General features: G+C 40.8%; 1 protein-coding gene across 1 annotated transcript in view; it reads right to left on the bottom strand.

Moving 5' to 3' along the window:
- Window positions 1-3,297: 3,297 nt before the first annotated feature.
- The window catches only part of DTHD1 (death domain containing 1), a gene marked incomplete at its 5' end in the record, with an annotated part of 66,661 nt that continues 50,920 nt past the window's right edge, over window positions 3,298-19,038 (bottom strand). Inside the window, 2 exons of the mRNA XM_080795459.1 lie at window positions 3,298-4,363; window positions 9,265-9,322. Coding sequence (XP_080651585.1) covers window positions 4,044-4,363; window positions 9,265-9,322 — 378 coding nt within the window. The 3' untranslated portion in view covers window positions 3,298-4,043. The remainder of the gene's footprint in view (window positions 4,364-9,264; window positions 9,323-19,038) is intronic.

The raw sequence follows: 19,038 nt of genomic DNA, 5'->3' as shown, positions 1-19,038 counted from the left end.
TATGTTGGGAGCCAAGCCAACAGTTGACATTTGAATCCTGGCTCTGTCACTCACTTATGACCTCAGGCAAGGCATTCAATCTCGAAACTCCAGTTTCCTCTCATAAACTGGGGGCTATGTGCCTACCCCACAGGGTAGGGGAGTATTAAATAAGTCAGTGCTTGTAAAAGGCTAAGCATGAAGAGTCTGGTTCATTACAGCAGATAAACTAGGTGTTGATCTCATTCGCTGACTCTTTCTTTACACAGAAAGCATTTCCCCAGGGAACTGTCTCTTACTCATTTCTGTGCTTATAGTGTTGAACAGATTGCTAGAGCCAGAGTTTGTGTTCAATATATATCTATTGAATAAGTGAATTTAGCAATTCTTGCACTGGGATTTGGCTTTATTTTGACACTGTAAGCTCTCTGACAAGCTAGAATCTGTCCACATGTCTGACGTATTATTTCTCCTTCTGATCCTTTTAAAAATGGCAATGACAATGGAATATATTCTATCGATTAGTAGAGAAATAACTGTAAAAAAATTAAGCCATATATATTTTTTTTCTCAATAGAGCAACTGAAGACAATCCAGGTTTATTTTGTATGTAGAATTTCATGTTATGTGCCTCAAGTGAATTCCTTTTCGTGAATTCTTAAAAATCCTGTTTTCCTAAGAATCTTCATAACCTGATGATTTGAATATAAAACTGCAATTGGCATTGTGGTTCAAGAACCTTTAAAATGCTTTCAGGGTAATCCCCGTTCGAAAAATGTATCCTGATGAAATAATAATCCACATACTTGTGTAGAAAAATGGCCACTGCAGTATTGTTTGTATAAAAAGAAAGAAGTCACCTGAGTCACCACAAAAGAGGAAGGTTTAAATTAATTATGGTAAACAATCACTGAACTCTTGGGTTTATATCTGGAAGAAATAAATATATATGTTCACTAAAAGCCATGCACAGAATGTTCACAAAGTGCTGTTAATGATAGCTCAAAATTGGAATCTACTAAAATGTTCATCTGTAAATGGAACAGATATGCAATTTGCAGTATATTCATATAATGGACTAGTGTGCATTAAGGAACTACTAAGGAGAAGGAAAAAAGTATTGCCACATGAACAACATGGATGGATTTTAACAGCATAAAGCTGAATATAAGAAAGCCAGACTTAAAAGAAGATATACTGCATCATTTTATGTTTTTATATTTTCAAAAATTGCTAATACTAAAATGGCATGACTATGGAATGGGATATTCAGCAGCTATTAAAACATTTTAATATATTAGAAAATGTTCATAATTTAATGGACAGTAGTATTTAAAGCTGTATGCATAATATATAACCCCCATTCTGAAAAAAGTCACACACACATATATATATATGGCCATGAGAAGTATCAGAATCTTAATACAAAACATATGATAATACTGGGAAAAATTAAAGGAGGCTTTATCTTAAAGGATGGGCAGGAGTGAGGGAGTCACAAGGTATCGATAGGGCAGCAATAAAGTTGTTGCTTCCCCTAGTCCTGAAGAGACAAGAGGAGGAGCAGATCCCAAAATCCAGGAAATAGTTGCCCAGAGAGGAGAGGTGGCCTTTGGGTGAAGGATCCAGCCTGGTCCCAGTGAATTTGAAGGGAGCAAGACAGGAATAATCTAACTCACTCTCCTCTCTTCGCCCAACTTCCTTCTGGGGCTTCCATTATCCAAACCCAACAAGAAGCCAGAGGAACCGCTGATGTGGTCCATACAGGTCAGCTGACAGAGAGCAGGGGTGGGTGTGGCCCACTAACCCCATGAGGTACAGGATCCCTATCAGACCGATTCCTTTGATAACCTGGGTGAGTCAGTGCCCAAGAGATACCCCATTTTTTGTCCATATACCCTTTTATTATTTTACTGTTGCAGTAATATATGCCTGTTTTTTTAAATTCTGGAAAGATGTGTCAGAGTGTGTGTGTGTGTGTGTGTGTGAGAGAGAGAGAGAGAGAGAGAAAGAAAGAAGGGATGAGTGCCTGTGAAGGTATATGTGTGATGTATGTGAGTGGATTCATGTGTGAGAAGAACAGGTATTTGCAAAAGTGTACAGGTAATATGTGTATTTTATTTATGTGTGTGCATGTCTGTGGAGTATGTATGTGAGTGAACATATATGGAGGGGTGATTGTAAGTGTGTATGAGAGGTAAGAGTGGGCTGTGTGCTAAGACGTGTGTTTGTGACCATGTACGCATGCACATGAGGATATACGGATGGACATAAGACTGTGTACGTGTGAGGGATAGTTAGATGTGTTCACGGGTGTTTCTGAGAGGTGTGTCGGAGGGTATGTGTACATATGAGCGGTAGCGCCTGGGTGTGGGGGAGACGAAGGCATGGACGGTGTGAGCAGACGTGCTTGAGCAAGGAGGTGCATGAGTGTGGCAGTATGTGTAAGGTGATTTAAAGATAGTATGTTTGTGTGTATGAGCACATAGGTGAGTGTATTTTTATGCATCTATACACATAGCAATAGAAACATTTCCTTCTAGGAAAAAAAAGAAAAACTGGAAGAAAATACTCCAAAATGTTCATAATAGTAATCTTGGGAGTTGGAACAAGGATCCTGGCTACGTCACTCACTTATGACCTTAGGCAAGGCAATCTTTGGAATCTCCTTTCATCTCCTGTAAGTTGGGACAGTGTACTACCTCACAGAGCAGTCAGGAGGATTCAATCAGTTCATGCTTGTAAAGGGCTAAAGGTAAAGTGTCTGGCTCATTCCAGGCGATAAACAACTCTACTTTTCTGCTACTTTGTATTCAGAAAAACAATGAACATTTCAGTCTGTTTTCTTCATTCCAAGAGCACATGAAAAATATTGTACCTTTCTAGAAACATGTAAAAGTAATACATATCTTGATGACCAAAATGTGTCTTAATAGGAATATATTTGAAAATTGGAATCCTCTTTTTTCAATATGTAGCCAAATAGATATCTAAGACCTTGGTTAATTTGTAGAAGGAAACCTTGTCTTTGAAATTCAGAGCCACATGAGTGTTTAATTTTTCATGTGATTTCATTAATTTCTGGTATTCAGTAATCAAAATTAATACCACTGATGCTGACAAGCCAAGGCCGTGAGGCATCGCCTTAGTGAAATGGTAATACGAATATAATAACCCATTCATATCACATTGTTTTAGCTAAAGCTGAAGTCTCAAAGCTTACACGCTAGACATTAACAGGGATTATCAATGATGGAGGGGCTTTAAGTAATTATTACTTTTTTTCTTTCAGTTGTGTGTTTTTTACATTTTTTTTTTACTGATGAACACATAGGGCTTATATAATAAGGTTTCTATGAAAACCGATTTAAGACTAAGTTGTTTTCCTACGTTAAAACGCCCTAAATCCTTTCACTGGTACTTCACTTTCTCTGCACTGCCTCATTTCACTAATAATAAAATATGAGATTTTTCCCTACCCCAAGATCCTTTTTTTTTAATAAAAGAAAATTTTGTGGCAGCAAATGGCCGATGTTACTTTATTTTTAATTTATTTCAAGCTTATTTGTTTCCTTACTGATTTACTATCATCAGCATCAGGTCTCTGCAACTCAATTTATTTTGTATTGTTAACTGCGGGTTCCACAGTATATGCATAACGTGAATTACTTGCTTGGAGTCCTGCATAACTGGTTTGCTTTTATGTAGATAACAATTTAAAAAAAAAAGGGATTTTGTATATCATCTCTTCCCTTCCCACTTAGAAAACAACCTCTGCATTAAAATGGAAACACAGTAAACTCTATTACAGATGCTATTAAACTTGGCTGAACTCAAGACAGTAAGTCTTGCAGAAGGTACATCTCTGAATCACGAAGGAGCCCTCAAACCCGAAAATGCTTTTTATGATCTGATTAGTGCTTTTCCACTGTCTCAAATAGCACATCCATCAAAGACTCAGTTCAAGCAACTTGACTTGGAAACTCGCTAGTAAGATGTTGACTGAAACCTCCTTCAAACCAGCTATGGCCCTTCTCTAGGGCAAAAGAAAGAACGAGCTGGCATTACTCCGCCGTGTCCAACCACTGCTGGGGCTCCGTGAACACCTTCTGTTCCCACTTGAATTTGAGCTCTTCGGCGAGATCCCTCCTGCCGATGTGGCGGAGGTGACGAGCCAGAAGGCGAACTTTATCGGTGGATTTGGGGAGTGACTTTTTCCAGAAACAAAGAAGCTCATGGATCTGTTCTGTGAGATCACCAGGGCTCTTCAGTCTGATGAGCTCAACGGTGCTGCGGCGAACGGGGAGGGACGAGGAGAGACGCGTGGCGTTTTCTTCCGAGAGCTCCTCGGCCAGCCAGTGCAGCAGGTTATCCCACAGGGCACCTGCCGGCACACGCAGAACACGCGGCATCAGGACTCTTTCCCGGGGGGCAGTGCTGATCTCACCCTCCACACCTGCTCCCGGGAAATCTGAGGGCTCTCTGCTTTGGCCTCTGAACCGTGGAAAGATCTGGAACCACCCCCAGTGGACAAGTGAAAACCTTTGGATCCCTGGCATTTCTGGGGTCTTCGCCCTGAGGGAACGACTGATTAACAAAGATGAGAAATGCTTCTCAGATTTTTAACTCCCCTGAGATCCAGGAGGGTTCGTGAAAATGAATTTTACACTCTTCCCCAGGTAGTCCAATTAAGTAAAACTAGGGTAGGGGTAAAATTGGGCATTTAAACAAACTCTGAGATGATGCTAACACTGGGGTCCCCAACCATACTTTGAGTAGCACTATGTTAAAGGAGACTCCTGGGTTCAAATGTTTTTTTCTTAATTAGTACTAATCTGATGCATAAATTGTAACAGCAACTACATAATGCTCTCACCACCAGCCCCAAATATATGCACACATAAACTCACCAAGATTCAACCCAAAGAGCAGTTCTGTGGAAAGTCCTTTAGACCAAAACATTTCCCCTGGCCTCTGGACCATTTACAGCCACAAACATCTCCTTTGAATACATCCTGTATTTCAGTATACCTCTTCCCTTATCCTATGACTCGTGTCTACCACCTAAACTCATGATGCCATTTTTCTGTTGTTTGGTTGTTAATGTTTCTTTTTCATTGTGTAACTCTGAGCCATCACTCTCAGTCAAGCCCCTGAGCCTCCCATCCCCCTGCCTCTCTGCTCCAGCCTACACCACTCTCAGCTAACTCTTGCCTAATCTGATGGGGCAAGAATTCTGCATCTGCCATCTTTGATTCCACGATTCCTTCTACCTACCCAGTCACAGAAATTGCACATGAATTTGTGAATCATACCACTTTTCTAGGAAAGCTACTCAGGAAATGGAGTCCACACATCCTCTCTCTTCATTCTTCAAATCAGCATTCTGCTTCCATCGTGCACTATAGGCTCATGCTGTATGAGGAGGCCTTCCTCTCCCCATCCACATCATCTATCTCTTGCCATTGGCTGACAGCAGCATCAGTAACCCTGTTGATACCCAGTCACACATCTGACCACACGGTTGTCAGTCACACATCTGACCACATCTTGTCAACCTGTGCTGTGATTCCACATAAGAAACAGACTTTCACGCCCAATACTCATGTTTCATCTCCCTCCAAGGGATCAGTTTCTCAATATTACTGCTGACCACCATTTCCTAAACTTCCACAGCGCTGCCCCTGTCACGATTCTTTTTTTTTCTTTTTTTTTTTTAAGATTTTATTTATTTACCTGACAGAGATCACAAGTAGGCAGAGAGGCAGGCAGAGAGAGAGAGAGAGAGAGAGAAGGAAACAGGCTCCCCGCTGAGCAGAGAGCCCGATGTTGGGCTCGATCCCAGGACCCTGGGATCATGACCTGAGCCGAAAGCAGAGGCTTTAACCCACTGAGCCACCCAGGTGCCCCCCCGTCATGATTCTTGACCCTGTCACTGACACAGCGAGTCCTTGGATGCCCATCACTCATGTCTACTGAGTCTTGCATACCTCTTACTATCAGAAGCTCGTGCTGTTCCCCATAATCAGCTATGTACATCAGCGACTGCCTTGCAGCCATCTTGGAATCTGTTGTCCATTTCAGTTTTCATTGTTACTAATTTATCAATTGTCAATCCTGCTTTACTCACCCTGCATTCAACTACTGAGATCTCCACGGTTATGAAACTATGCCAAATGTCATCAACTAACCCTGTGTTCTGTATACCAGTGAAGCTTTTATAGCAGTGAACCCATCCATTAAAAAAAATATTTTTCCTAAATGCAATTTAAAATTTTCCCACCAATGACCAAAAACTTTTCCAGCATCCTTAAGCCCAAATCCCACTCACCTTCTGTTTCACTCAGCCAATGTCTGTTTCTCCTCATTCACCCAAAGTCATCTGACCTGAGTTCTCTTAAAGCTCATTTTCATTTCGATATCACCATCTTATAAAATCTCACTCCTCCACGTTTGCCAGATTCCATTCCCTACAGTGTTCTTCACCAAGTAATTTCCCTTCACACCTGTTCCTTCAGTCTCCTCCTTACCACACAGTTCTTCCCATGCTTCAAGCCTCCCCTTTCCTTGCTTCTGCTACTGTTTCAAGCTACCAGGCTTTCTCCATCTTCCCTTTAACCATAAAATGTTTTTATGCCTAATGTAAACTCAGTGCCACAAGTTCATCATTTCAGCTCACTCCTCAAGCCCTTGCTTTACGGGTTATGTGCTGTCTGTTATAACCCTGTGGAATCCTCTTTCTGATCTTCCTAGTACCCTCCTAATTATGACTCAGAGCTAACGACCCTCAGTCTGTAGCTTCTCTGATTTCCAGAAAGCATTTCACTCCTTCCCCTGGGTTCGATGGCCTGTCCTGGTTCTCCTCCTCCCTCTCTTTCCCCTTTGCTGACGCTCTTCCTCCTGATTCTGATGAATTACTACTTCCTTTCTCAGGCCTCTTTTTGATCTGTCCTCTCCCCTCAATGAATTCGTTCAGGTCATAATCTCAGGGTCCTGGGATCAAGTCCTGTGTTGGACTCCCTGCTCAGTGGGGAGTCTGCTTCTCCCTTTCCTTCTACCCTTCTCCCCACCCCCACTTGTGCTCGCCCTCTCTCACATAAATAAAATCTTTTAAAAAAGAAAAGAAAAGAAAAGAAATATCTCAGCTCAGCTATACCTTTATCTTTGGCTTTGTCTCCCTAAGTCTTGGAGGGCATTTGCAATATTCATCTCCTAATTTTCTGTACCGGTATATATCACAGCCAATCCAAGCTACAGGTTTCTAAAGTCAAAACCAACTTTGCCCTTTTTCTAACTAGATTCTTCCTTCACCCTATGCACTTCTTAGTGAATGTGACCACTCCGCTGAGTAAGCTGAAACACGTCATATTATTCAAATTTCTCAATGTTTATTTCTTATCCCCCACACCCATGTCCTAACTCTAAACCTACCTCAGATACTTCCCCTCCTTGCCAGCCTCACTGACAATCTCAGTCATGCCCCGCCTCCCTTTTCTGGAGTATTGTGAACCAGGACTTTAACTCCTATCCCTGCTAGTTGTGACCCACTTCGGTCCTCCATATAATTAACAGTTTTTAAAGTCTCATCTGATTGTACCCATTCCTTGTTAATAAGTTTCATAGAGACTCCTCCTACTGTCTGAATGTCCTCACATGGCATTTAAAACTTCTCACAGTTTTGTCCTGCTCTGACCTCACCTACCACCCTTCCTCCTGCAGCAGCTTGGTTGTGAGAGACCCCACACGGTCACAACCTAGGACTTCCTCTATACACAGGGAAGACCATTGCACTCTCGTGCTCTCCGCCGGTTGTTGGCAATGGCAAAGAGAGTGCTTTTCTTTAGACATCAAATTCTTCAAGAGGTAGCAACCCTACAAAACTTGCCAGGTTTTCATCTATGACTGCTGGGTTTTGTTTTCCTTTTTGGTTTTTGTTGCTGTTGTTGCTGCTGCTCAAGATTTTATTTATGTATTTGAGAGAAAAACAGAGTGAGCAGAAACAAGGGGAGGGGCGAAGGGAGAGGGAGAAGCAGACCCCCTCACACACACCCACTCCCCCCCATCCCCCGCACCAAGAAGGGAGCTGATGCCGGCTCCATCCCAGGACCCCGACATCATGACCTGAGCTGAAGTCAAACACGGAACCAACTGAGCCACCCAGGTGTCCCACTACTGCTGTTTTGTTGTTGTTGTTGTTGTTTCAGATTTGCTTTGCTGGGTTTTCTCGGTTTGGGCTTTGGTAGGTTTAATTTAGTTTTTCTACATCACCTGCTTTTTGTTTGAAAATGGTTTTTATTGTCTCTGAGATGGTGTATAACGCTAAGGTTTATGCCCCTCCTCACATTTAATGTAATCGGGTAAAGCCCGCACATACAATCCATACAGGTAACCCCTGAATGAAACGCTATGCCGTCTGTGAGTGGTGGCCCGGCACCGTAGTCAAAGCAGACTCACTGGCATCTTTTGAAGACCAAGATCAAATAATAAATTATTTGAAGACCAATAAATTATTTAGTGACCATTAACATTATGAAATGATTGTTTCAAAGGCTAAAATAGAATAAAAATGTCAAATTCTGGGGCACCTGGGTGGCTCAGTGGGTTAAAGCCTCTGCCTTTGGCTCAGGTCATGAGCCCAGGGTCCTGGAATCGAGCCCTGCATCGGGCTCTCTGCTTGGCAGGAAGCCTGCTTCCTCCCTCTCTCTCTGCCTGTCTCTCTCCCTACTTGTGATCTCTCTCTCTCAAATAAATAAATAAAATCTTTAAAAAAATGTCAAATTCTACCTTGAAGTCCACATCATTGTTATATAATTGAATTATGTATACCCACAATCAACTATTAAATGTTTCTTTTTTTGTGATTTCATACCAACATACCTCTATTTAAAATCTATTGGCCTCGAATGTAGACTTGAAGTGACCACACTTTGATCCATGAATTAATTGTCAACATTTCAGAATAAACTGTAGTTGTTTATTTACCAAACCAAGCAATTACTGTTATCTTAGCAGGGTTCATATTTCTTTTTTTCTTTTCTTTTTTTTTTTTAGCAGGGTTCATATTTCTTAGAGAGTTTAACAATTTTAATTACACCCACATTTGAGAATATTTTGGTTTATATGTGTATGATTTCCAAAGGAAAACTCATTTATTAGGCTGATGAGTATAATTATTTGTTAATTGCAAAGTCACTTTCTCCACCCTTTTTTACACAATTCACATAGTATAAAATATAAAAGGAAAAATAGTGCCCCTGTAAGGAGGACTGAGCAAATATTTCTTACCTACAGGATCAGTAGAAATTGTTTTGGTACTCTGTGGACGGTTGATCAATTTTTTATGCTATGGGAGAAAAAGGACACAGAAAAAGCAGAAGAATTCATTAATTTGTGAACAGGCTACAAGTAAAAATCCATCTGAACCTCACCCCTATTTGAAAGAAGTACTGAATTGCACACCTTGCAAAAGTAGATTGTATATTTGTGCATGCATGCTTGGCAATTGCTTTCCTAAGATAAGGCAAAATATATTAACCCAAATCTTTCAGTGAATTTAAATTTAAGACTACACACTTAAATATCAGCATAGCAGTCACGTTAACTCGGAATAAATGTTTTCCAGCTAAAATTTGAAACTGTGAAAACCAACGAACATAGAGCAACCTACCTGTATGCAGCAAAGGCACTATTTTATAAAAGCCCTGATGGGGAAGGCAACTTTTCCCAGCACTCAGCACGAGTCCTAAGTTCTCTAACAATAATTTTCAAGAATGAAAGAGTGAGTCAATGTGCATACATCATGCCAAAAATAATCATGTTTTTGTGCAGATATTATTTTAAAACCAATATTTTATCAAGAGTATTCAAATATATAATCATTACTTTATTTATTACAATTTATTTATCTCTCTGGTCTCAGCTCTGAAATGCGATTTATTGAAAGAAAAAATCTCAAAAACCTGTATACAAATGTTCATAACAGCTTTGTTTGTAACAGCCCCAAACTGGAAACAATTCAAAATTCCTGCAGTGGTGAATGGTTAAACAAACTATGGGACATCCACACTATGGGGTGCTCTTCAGTAATAAAAGGGACCGATCACTGATACAAGCAACAATTTGCATGGGCCTCTCCCCAATGGTTGAGTGAGAAACTCCAGTCTTAAAAGGTCACATATTCTATGATTCCATCTATATCACATTCTTGGAATTACAGAATTATAGAGATGGAGAATAGATTAGAAATTGCCAGGAGTTATGGATGCTGGGAGATGACCGTAAAGGATCATGTAAATAAATCAGTATAAAATGATAAAATGATAAAAAATCAACTATGTGCTTAAACCTCACAAAAAAGAGAGAGAGGGAGAGAGAGAGAAATAGCAATTTAAGCAAGTGGCACAAGGGAGATCTTTGTGGTGATAAAATAGTTCTGTATCTTGAATGCAAAGGTTACACAATCTACACATATAATAAAATGGCCTAGAACTATATACACACATTGTATCCATGTCAGCTTTTTGGTTTTGATGTTGTGGTATAGTTATATAAAATGTAACCACTAAGGAGAATGTGGTAAAGGGTACCTCAGACCTCTCTGTACTCTATTTTCCAACTTCCTAGGAATCCATAATTATTTCAAAAAAAACCTTTTTTTTTTTTTTTCATAGAGTAAGTTTAAATACCTCTTAATTTTTGGCAATTTTTGGAAAATACAGATAATACTGAAGGAAAAAAATACCTTCTACAGATAATTTTCCAAATTTCAGGTAGGTTTTTAAAAGGTTGCCTATGAAACTTGACATAGATTTACACATATGCACATGCACTTGTGACGGAAAATGCTACAGTAGTAATTTACAGTGGAAATAATTTTGCATGCATGCACTGAATGCATTCATGCATTCAGTCATCCTACTTAAGGTACTGGTATGAACAATAAAGTTGTTGAGGAGCTAGTATTTCTCATTAATATTATCCAGATGGTCAAAATAATACACACATAAAAGCATATGAACTAATATATTAGGATCCATACAGGATTTCAGAAAATTAAGACTGGTAATCAAAGTTAATTTTTTAAAACATTTTATTTATTTATTTGAGGAGAGAGAGAGAGAAAGCACCCAATGGGGAGGCAGGGGGAGAGGGAGAGGGAGACTCCCCACTGAGCAGGGAGCCTGACATGGAACTCAATCTAGAACCCCAAGATCATGACCTGAGCTGAAGGCAGACACTTAACCCACTGAGACACCCTGGTGCTCCTCAAAGTTAATTTTTTTAAAGATTTTATTTATTTATTTGACAGAAAGAGAGACAGCGAGAGAGGGAACACAAGCAGGGAGAGCGGCAGGCAGAGAGAGAAGCAGGCACCCCACTGAGCAGGGAACTGATGCCGGACTCAATCCCAGGACCTAGGGATCATGACCTGAGCTAAAGAGAGATGCTTAAGGACTGAGCCACCCAGGCATCCTTCAAAGTTAATTTTTAATGACAATGTATTCATACAATATTTAATGACACCAATTTTTATTGTGAAAAAGTCATTAGCTATAAATGCCTCACTCCTATAAGAATTTCTCAAGGGCAAATGCCTTTACCATTTAAGATAAGAGGTGAAATTTTTCTGACATTTGTATATTTTCCTCTCTAAGCTATCGAATTGCCAAGTGCCTGATCAAAGACAGTCCTCGCACAAGCTTCAATACTTTTCAAAATAAAAAGTCTTTTTAAAATGCTTGCTTCACAACAATGATACAAGGATAATCTGAGTGTGTTACCCTAACACATAACACACTGGTGGTTCATAGGGAGATTTCAGCCTAAGCTAAAACAGAATGTCATACTCTGTAGGTATTCCTGTCATAGACATCACATAAACATGTTTATAAATTTTCCATTAAGAGGTTTTAATGAGGGGAAACTAGGAACTAAAATAAGAACAACAAACATTCAAGTATATTAATATTGTGGAATTGCAAAGTAAATACACGTAATTATTAAAAAATCAACTATGTGCTTAAACCTTGCAAAAAAAGAGAGAGAGAGAGAAATATATGCAAGTGAAGGAGAGTCTGTCTTTCCCATCAAAGGGCACATGGCCTGGATTGAGCTTGAGACAAAAGACACTGTGTTTCTTTTTTTGTATAAATAATTTCCCCCATCAGTCCTTCTTTCTTCAGAAATGTCTCATAGAGTATGATTCTAGTGTTTAAGGATATGCACTTTTTCACATACATGAAAATTCAAGCCCAGTTCTTCTGACACCCAACCACAGAAGTAGTGGGTTGGAGCAGCATGGAAATCTCTGACTCTTAGACTTTTAGACTTGAAGGCACTATGCTGGTCTCCCACTTGGCCTCTTCATCAGGGATGTTGAGTGCTCCCCTTCCCTCCTTTTTCTTCCCTTTTTTTTTGCACATGATTTTTGTCTGCACTATTTTTGCCTTGCACATCACCTTTCAAATCTCACTAGTCCTCAAGGTCAGCTCCAGGAAGAACAGGGAAGCCTCTGCTTGTCCTATGTCCCTCCCACAGAGTCCCAGATTCCCAGTGGGATGTTTGGCTTCCTGGGTGCCTCCTTGGTGGCCCTGACTCTAATTGTGTCCTACTTTCCTCTCTTCCCTGTTCTAATCCAAAGGTATCATTCTGTTGCCTCTTCTCAGCTTCTACTATTTGGTAAAGGAATGTTCTCTATTCTAAGATTGCCTGCTTTTATATTAATAGTGTGTATTTTATTTTGCTGAATACAATTTCTTAAATGCCATGTTCAAAATGTCATTACTCAGGGAGATTGTTGGCAAAATCTAAACCTCGCTCCCAACCTCTCTATAAAACACATCCACCCTGTAAAAGAGTGTAGTGGGGTGTAAGTAGCAGCTTTCCCTTCACCATTAGCCTCACAAAGGCATCAGTATAAAATGATAAGTAATTCAGATATATACAGCTGTGTCTTATTTATACTGCTACATGCAGTGCAGGTCTCATTAAGTTAAAACTGGTTTAAAAAAAAAAATTGGAAGCAAAGAAAGCCATTCACACCTGAAATGGTATTGTGTCTTGAGTTTTATAGGCCACTGTTGTTAAGACTCCTTCAATTATTATCCTTTCCATGTTGCCTAAATGCAACCCTGTTACTGAATTCTTAAAACCAAGCAAACCAGTTTTTAGTTGAGCTCATATATGTGGCATCTTGACCTTTTTTGTGCAACCCCCCCAAAAAAAAAACAGGATTTGAGCATATTTATTATTTTACTCAACATTATTTCCCAAGGCACCTTCAAAAGTTTCCCTTCATTATGCTTTTCACCACTCTAAGAACCTGCTATGATCAGTGTTGGCTCTAGTTATTAGATTGGAATGTCTTTGAGAGCCAAAAAAAATCTTGTTCCTATATTAATTCTTTACAGTGCTAGAAATGGCATTGCATACATAGGGTAGTATAAACTGTTTATATGATGATATCTTCTCTTAATGTGAATGATCTCCTCCTACAAATCCTACCATATTTTTAAGGCAGTCATCATATTTCACTTCTTTTATCAACTGCTCTAGTCCCTGCTTTCATATTTAGGAATTAGGAACTATCACTCAATTTATCTTTCAACATAATGTTGTCTTGTGTTGTTGCTAATGCCATTCATATATGCCTGTTTTCTTTCCTCAGTTTGGCTTTCAGCACTCTAATGTATCCTCCTTTTTCAAGCAAATGAATAGCTTTGTTAACATGGCAACCTTCTTTCCCTTCCTAGTAAGGTTTTGACCCCAAATACTTATCAGTTCTGCTACGTAAATGAACTTAAGCTTGGACTACTCACAGTACCTTGAAGATACCTATTCCCTGTTCAGTGTAGGGTCCAAAGTAGACAGTCCTCACTTTTCTTCCCCAATCCTCAACAGCCTTTGTAAATACCTCTTTCATCCTATGTCCAGAATCCCTGAAATACATCAGGGGATTCCGTCAATCTGTATAGAATATGAAGATCTTGTCTTCTGTTCTAGGTTCCATGTCAAATAAAGCCGAGTTAGGTTGTCCAAGCAAATGGACCAAATGGTTATGTCAGTTAATGTGTCACATGAAATACAAATTTTGGACAAAACATATCTCTCCTCCTTTGGCCTCACCCAGAAATTAAAGTCTCAAAATATAGGCAGTACCATTCTCTGCTCCTTCCGATTCATCCATCCTAGCCCCATCAGCCCCGTTCACATCCCCAGCTCATGTCTGGTCCCTCGTTCAGCTTTGTTAGCACTCGCTGCGTGGGGCTGTCTTCTAGCAGTAATGTAGCTCCTTCAGCACCTCCAGAGATGGAGAAACCCAATTCTGAGTCTTACGAGTCACATCTAGACCCAAAGTTCTGGGGGAGTTATCCAGTCACACAAGAAAGGGCAAAGCACCTCGACATTTAGAAATAACCAAAGTCTAGGGGCACCTGGGTGGCTCAGTGGGTTAAAGCCTCTGTCTTCAGCTCAGGTCATGATCCCAGGGCCTGGGATCGAGCCCCACATCGAGCACTCTGCTCTGCGGGGAGCCTGCTTCCTCCTCTCTCTCTGCCTGCCTCTCTGCCTACTTGTGATCTCTGTCTGTCAAATAAATAAATAAAATCTTTAAAAAAATAAAATAAAATAGAAATAACCGAAGTCGAGAAACCAAGGCCAACTCCTGCCAGAGTTTACAATCGAGCCTTCATTCTCTTGTGCGAGAGCGTTTTCAAAAAAGACAAAAAAGACAAAAAAGACAAAAAAAAGTTACCTTCTTTTGTCATTTAACAATCAAAATTCATACTGAAGTCATCAACCACAGACCAACCATTATAGAACCATAGTATAAGTGAGGATAACATGTAGACAAAGAGGAGAAAAAGGAGAGAAAGAGGAAGAAAACACAAAAGGCTCTCCAGTTCCCGCTTCTCTGTGGTGTCCGTCGATCTCCATCACTTGACCAGAAACCACTGGCTGGAAACTTCTGATCCTCCAAGATGACTTATTTGCTTTTCTCTATCTCCTAGACGAGGTTAATCAATGCCTCACTGCCATCTGTAGAATCTCTTTGGCCTTCTCGTTGGCCTTCTTTGCATTATTTGGTCACTCCTGCACTCTGTCTTCTGGATTCTAAAAACGATCCAGGGTGCTTTCTTCGAGGCCTTCACGTGGTTCTTATGTGGATGAGCAGACTGTCTGTTTTCCACAGCGGGCTCCTATTCTGCATATGAGCTCTTGCTGGCACGTGAGAGCAAAGTGGAATGTCCTCCTGCATCTTGCTGATGATTGGAAGCAGGGATTGCTCGAAATTTTCCTTAGACTCAAGCAGGTCTGATAGTTTGGTCTGGCCTGATGGTTTGGTGATGACCAAGGGCTGCCTTTTTCCTGCTACCCCAGAACTATAGTATCGATGTGAGCAGAGAAGCAGCAGCAGAATGGAGACCCAGCTGTCAACCAGAGCTCGGCATGTGGAGGCCCCTTTCAAGACATGACTGTGCCTTTGTTTACTTTTTATTTTTTATGCAAAAATTTTAAGATTGTTTGTTTGATAGGGAGAGACAGGGGGCGAGAGGAAACACCAAAACGGGGAGCAGCAGACAGAGGGAGATGCAAGTTTCCCACTGAGCAGGGAACCCAATGCGGGGCTCAATCCCAGGACCCTGGAATCATGATCTGAGCCAAAGGTAGACATTCAACCAACTGAGCCACCCAGGCATCCCTGCGCCTCTTTTTAAATAAATCTTTAGGCCATGATGGAGGTGCTTCTGCCCAGGGTGCAAGGTCAGAAAACCAAAACTTAATTAATTTTTGTGTCCCTGTAAATGCTCTGCTGAGCAGAAATCCAGTATATTCAGCCAGCCAGTCCCCAAAGGCCAAGCCAACCTTGGGCCTTTCACTTCGAACAAGAGCGACTACGTGACCACAGCCAATCAGATGTTTTCCATTTGTCTCTTTCTTGTTCTTTAGTCATCCTATAAACACTTCTTTCCTTCCACCCCAATGTTTTTTTTAAGATTTTATTTATTTATTTGACACACAGAGAGAGATCACAAGTAGGCAGAGCAGCAGGCAGAGACAGAGGGGAAGCAGGCTCTCCGCTGAGCAGAGAGCCCGATGCAGGGCTCGATCCCAGGACCCTGAGATCATGACCTGAGCCGAAGGCAGAGGCCCTAACCCACTGAGCCACCCAGGCAACCCCCACCCCAATTTTTTAAGCTTTTATTTATTTATTTGACACAGATAGTGAGATCACAAGTAGGTAGAGAGGCAGGCAGAGAGAGGAGGGGAAGCAGGCTCCCTGCTGAGCAGAGAGCCCGATGTGGGGCTCGATCCCAGGACTTTGAGACCATGACCTGAGCTGAAGGCAGAGGCTGAATGCAAGGAGCCACCCAGGCACCCCCCCCACACCACATTTTTGTAGTTCTCTGACACTATCTACTTCATGATGTACTGAATAAATTTTACATCACCTCAATTGTCTTCTTTAATCATTTTTAATACCTCTTTATGGACTTGCTGCTCATAGAAACTATTATATTCTTTTCTGTATCTTCTTTTATATCAGTACTTATATTTACCAAACAGTTGCCACACCATACCTCAATAAATATGTCATAGACATGAGGACGCTCTATGAATATGCATAAGGATTGTTATCATCATAAATTTGAGGTCTGCAGTTTCAGCGGGGACCGGGCTGCTCTGCAATGTTTTTGTGTATCCCTGAAGATTCTTCTCCCTTTCCCTTCAGTGGATAGTTCAAAACTTTACTACTCTTTGCAAGACCCATACCTTGCTCCTAACTGCCACTCTCTCAGCAAGGGGGTTTTATTTTCTACTCAATGAGAAAGTAAAGCAGTAGTTCTCAAACCTTAGGGTTCAAGCAAATTAATCTGAAATAAAAGGAAAAAAAAAAAAAAACTAAGCTCACAGCTTGATTAAAAAAAATAATAATGAAATAAAATTAAATAAATAAATAAACCAGGCACCTGGGTGGCTCAGTTGGTTAAGCATCTGCCTTTGGCTCAAGTCATGATCCCAGGGTCCTGGGATCGAGTCCCGCATCAGGCTCTGTGCTCACCAGGGAGCCTGTCTCTCTCTCTCGCTCGCTCATAAATAAATAAAATTTAAAAAAAAAAAAAAAAGCTCACAGCTTGATTCACTTGGCCTCAGACAAGGCCATATTGACACCAAGCCAACTGGGTAACTCCAATATTGAAGTATGGTGGCTAGAGAAACATCATTTAGGACCTACACCAGTTATCAACTTATATCCCAAATGGATCCTACCAAGTGCACAGAAAAATGAAAGAACTATCTTTGTCCAAAACATGACAAAGATTTCTAATACCAGGACCAAAGTGAAATTCAGCTTGCTTCTTACATACCTAACACTGTAGAAAGACAGTACTCATAATCACGGCTAATCCATAAATTACCTCCCGGAGGTCACACAGATGACTTAGCTCTGGTGCCCACCTCCTCCTCCAGAAACTCTAGCTTCTGGCATAGCCCGCTCCAAGTGCTCCGAGCAGTCTCACAGGCTTTCCTCTGGGCCGCCACACTGTTCTGCTAGGTACCCTTCAGTGTTCAGCCAGGGAACGCAGCCACCCATGCTCCTTTTGTGGGCACAACAGTTTCCCTTCCCGGGGCTTCCCTGTGCAGTGTCATGTAGTGTGCCACGATGGTTTCTACCCATACTGCACTTTTGTTTCAGAGGTGTCATATAAGCACATTTGTCCCGCACCAGTGGTCAGCTGTGGGTTTGTTCTGCGGCTCTGCCGTAGTTCTGACACATCCTGACTGGCTCCACATGGAGCTCATGTTTGTTCCTAGGTTTTTCCAACAGGAAGTCATTCTCCACTAGTGGCCGCCCTAAACCCTCCTGGTATGTAGGGCCTGTGGTAAAATGTGAGGGAAAGAACAAAGTGGCTCCCTACCCATCATGTTACATGACAGTAATGTTGTTTGTGCCCTGATGTGTCACAGAGTTTAGTGAAAGAGGTCTTCCATTTTTAAATTAAAAACTTTCTCTTTAGGACACAATCATGTATCTGAGGGGCTGAACTGAGAAATAGATTTCACTAATAACTCTGGCACTCTATTCTGATAGCTTCTGATGCTTCAATACATATTAATATGCTGTGTATTTAACATAGAATATACATATTTAATATAATATGTTTATTTGCTTAATATACAGTTGCCCCTTGAACAATTCAAGTTTGAACTGCATGGATCCACTTATATGTGGATTTTTTTTCGATAAATACAACACAGCACACTAAATGTATTTTCTTTTTCTAATGATTTTCTTAATAACATTTGCCTTTCCCTAGCTCCCTTCATTGTAAGAATACAGTATTAGTCCATATAACATACACAATATGTGTTAATCAACTGTTTATATTAGCAGTAAGGCATTTAATCAATAATAAGTGATTAGCGGTTAAGTTCTGAGGGAGTCAAAAGTTACATGTGGATTCTCAGCTGTGCCGGGCCAACACCCCTAGCCCCCACATTGTTCAAGGAGCTGTATATAATATGTATGTGTGCTTTTAGGCAAATCCACCCTGACCCCTGCAAATAGAATTCTGTCAGGTCATATCGCATTTACTCAGTTATTTCAGACCCTGTAAACACAGGTTAATTTCTTAGCCAGAACGTACCTCAACTTTCATATAAATAATCTTCTAGGCTGGTGGACCCTCAGCACCCATTTGTCAGGCAAGTCTGAAACTCTCAGAATTGATCCTGCTTCACAGTTACTTACAAATTCTTTTTCTTCTTGGTTATCTCATCTATCTTTGCCAAAAATACGGTGAGGAAAATGAAGGAGCCCTTACTGTTTCCTTTCTGACCAGCGAGGATAGCAAGGTTCAAGAGGGGTTGAGGTCTCATGGCTGGGACCTCAGACAGAGTGAATGGAGGGTTCAACCTCACTGTGTTTAACTCTAAAGCTGGTTCTTTCTTTCCCTAGTACAAGGCTGCCTGAGCCTGCAGGCCTGGGGGAAGTCTGCCCTTAAACCCCACTCTGTCAATTGTTGGTTCCTGAGAGTCATTTTGTGCCTCAGTTTG

Source organism: Martes martes (assembly GCF_963455335.1).
Source record: "Martes martes genome assembly, chromosome: 2".
NCBI lineage: Eukaryota > Metazoa > Chordata > Mammalia > Carnivora > Mustelidae > Martes > Martes martes.
This window is presented reverse-complemented; position numbering and strand designations above follow the sequence as displayed.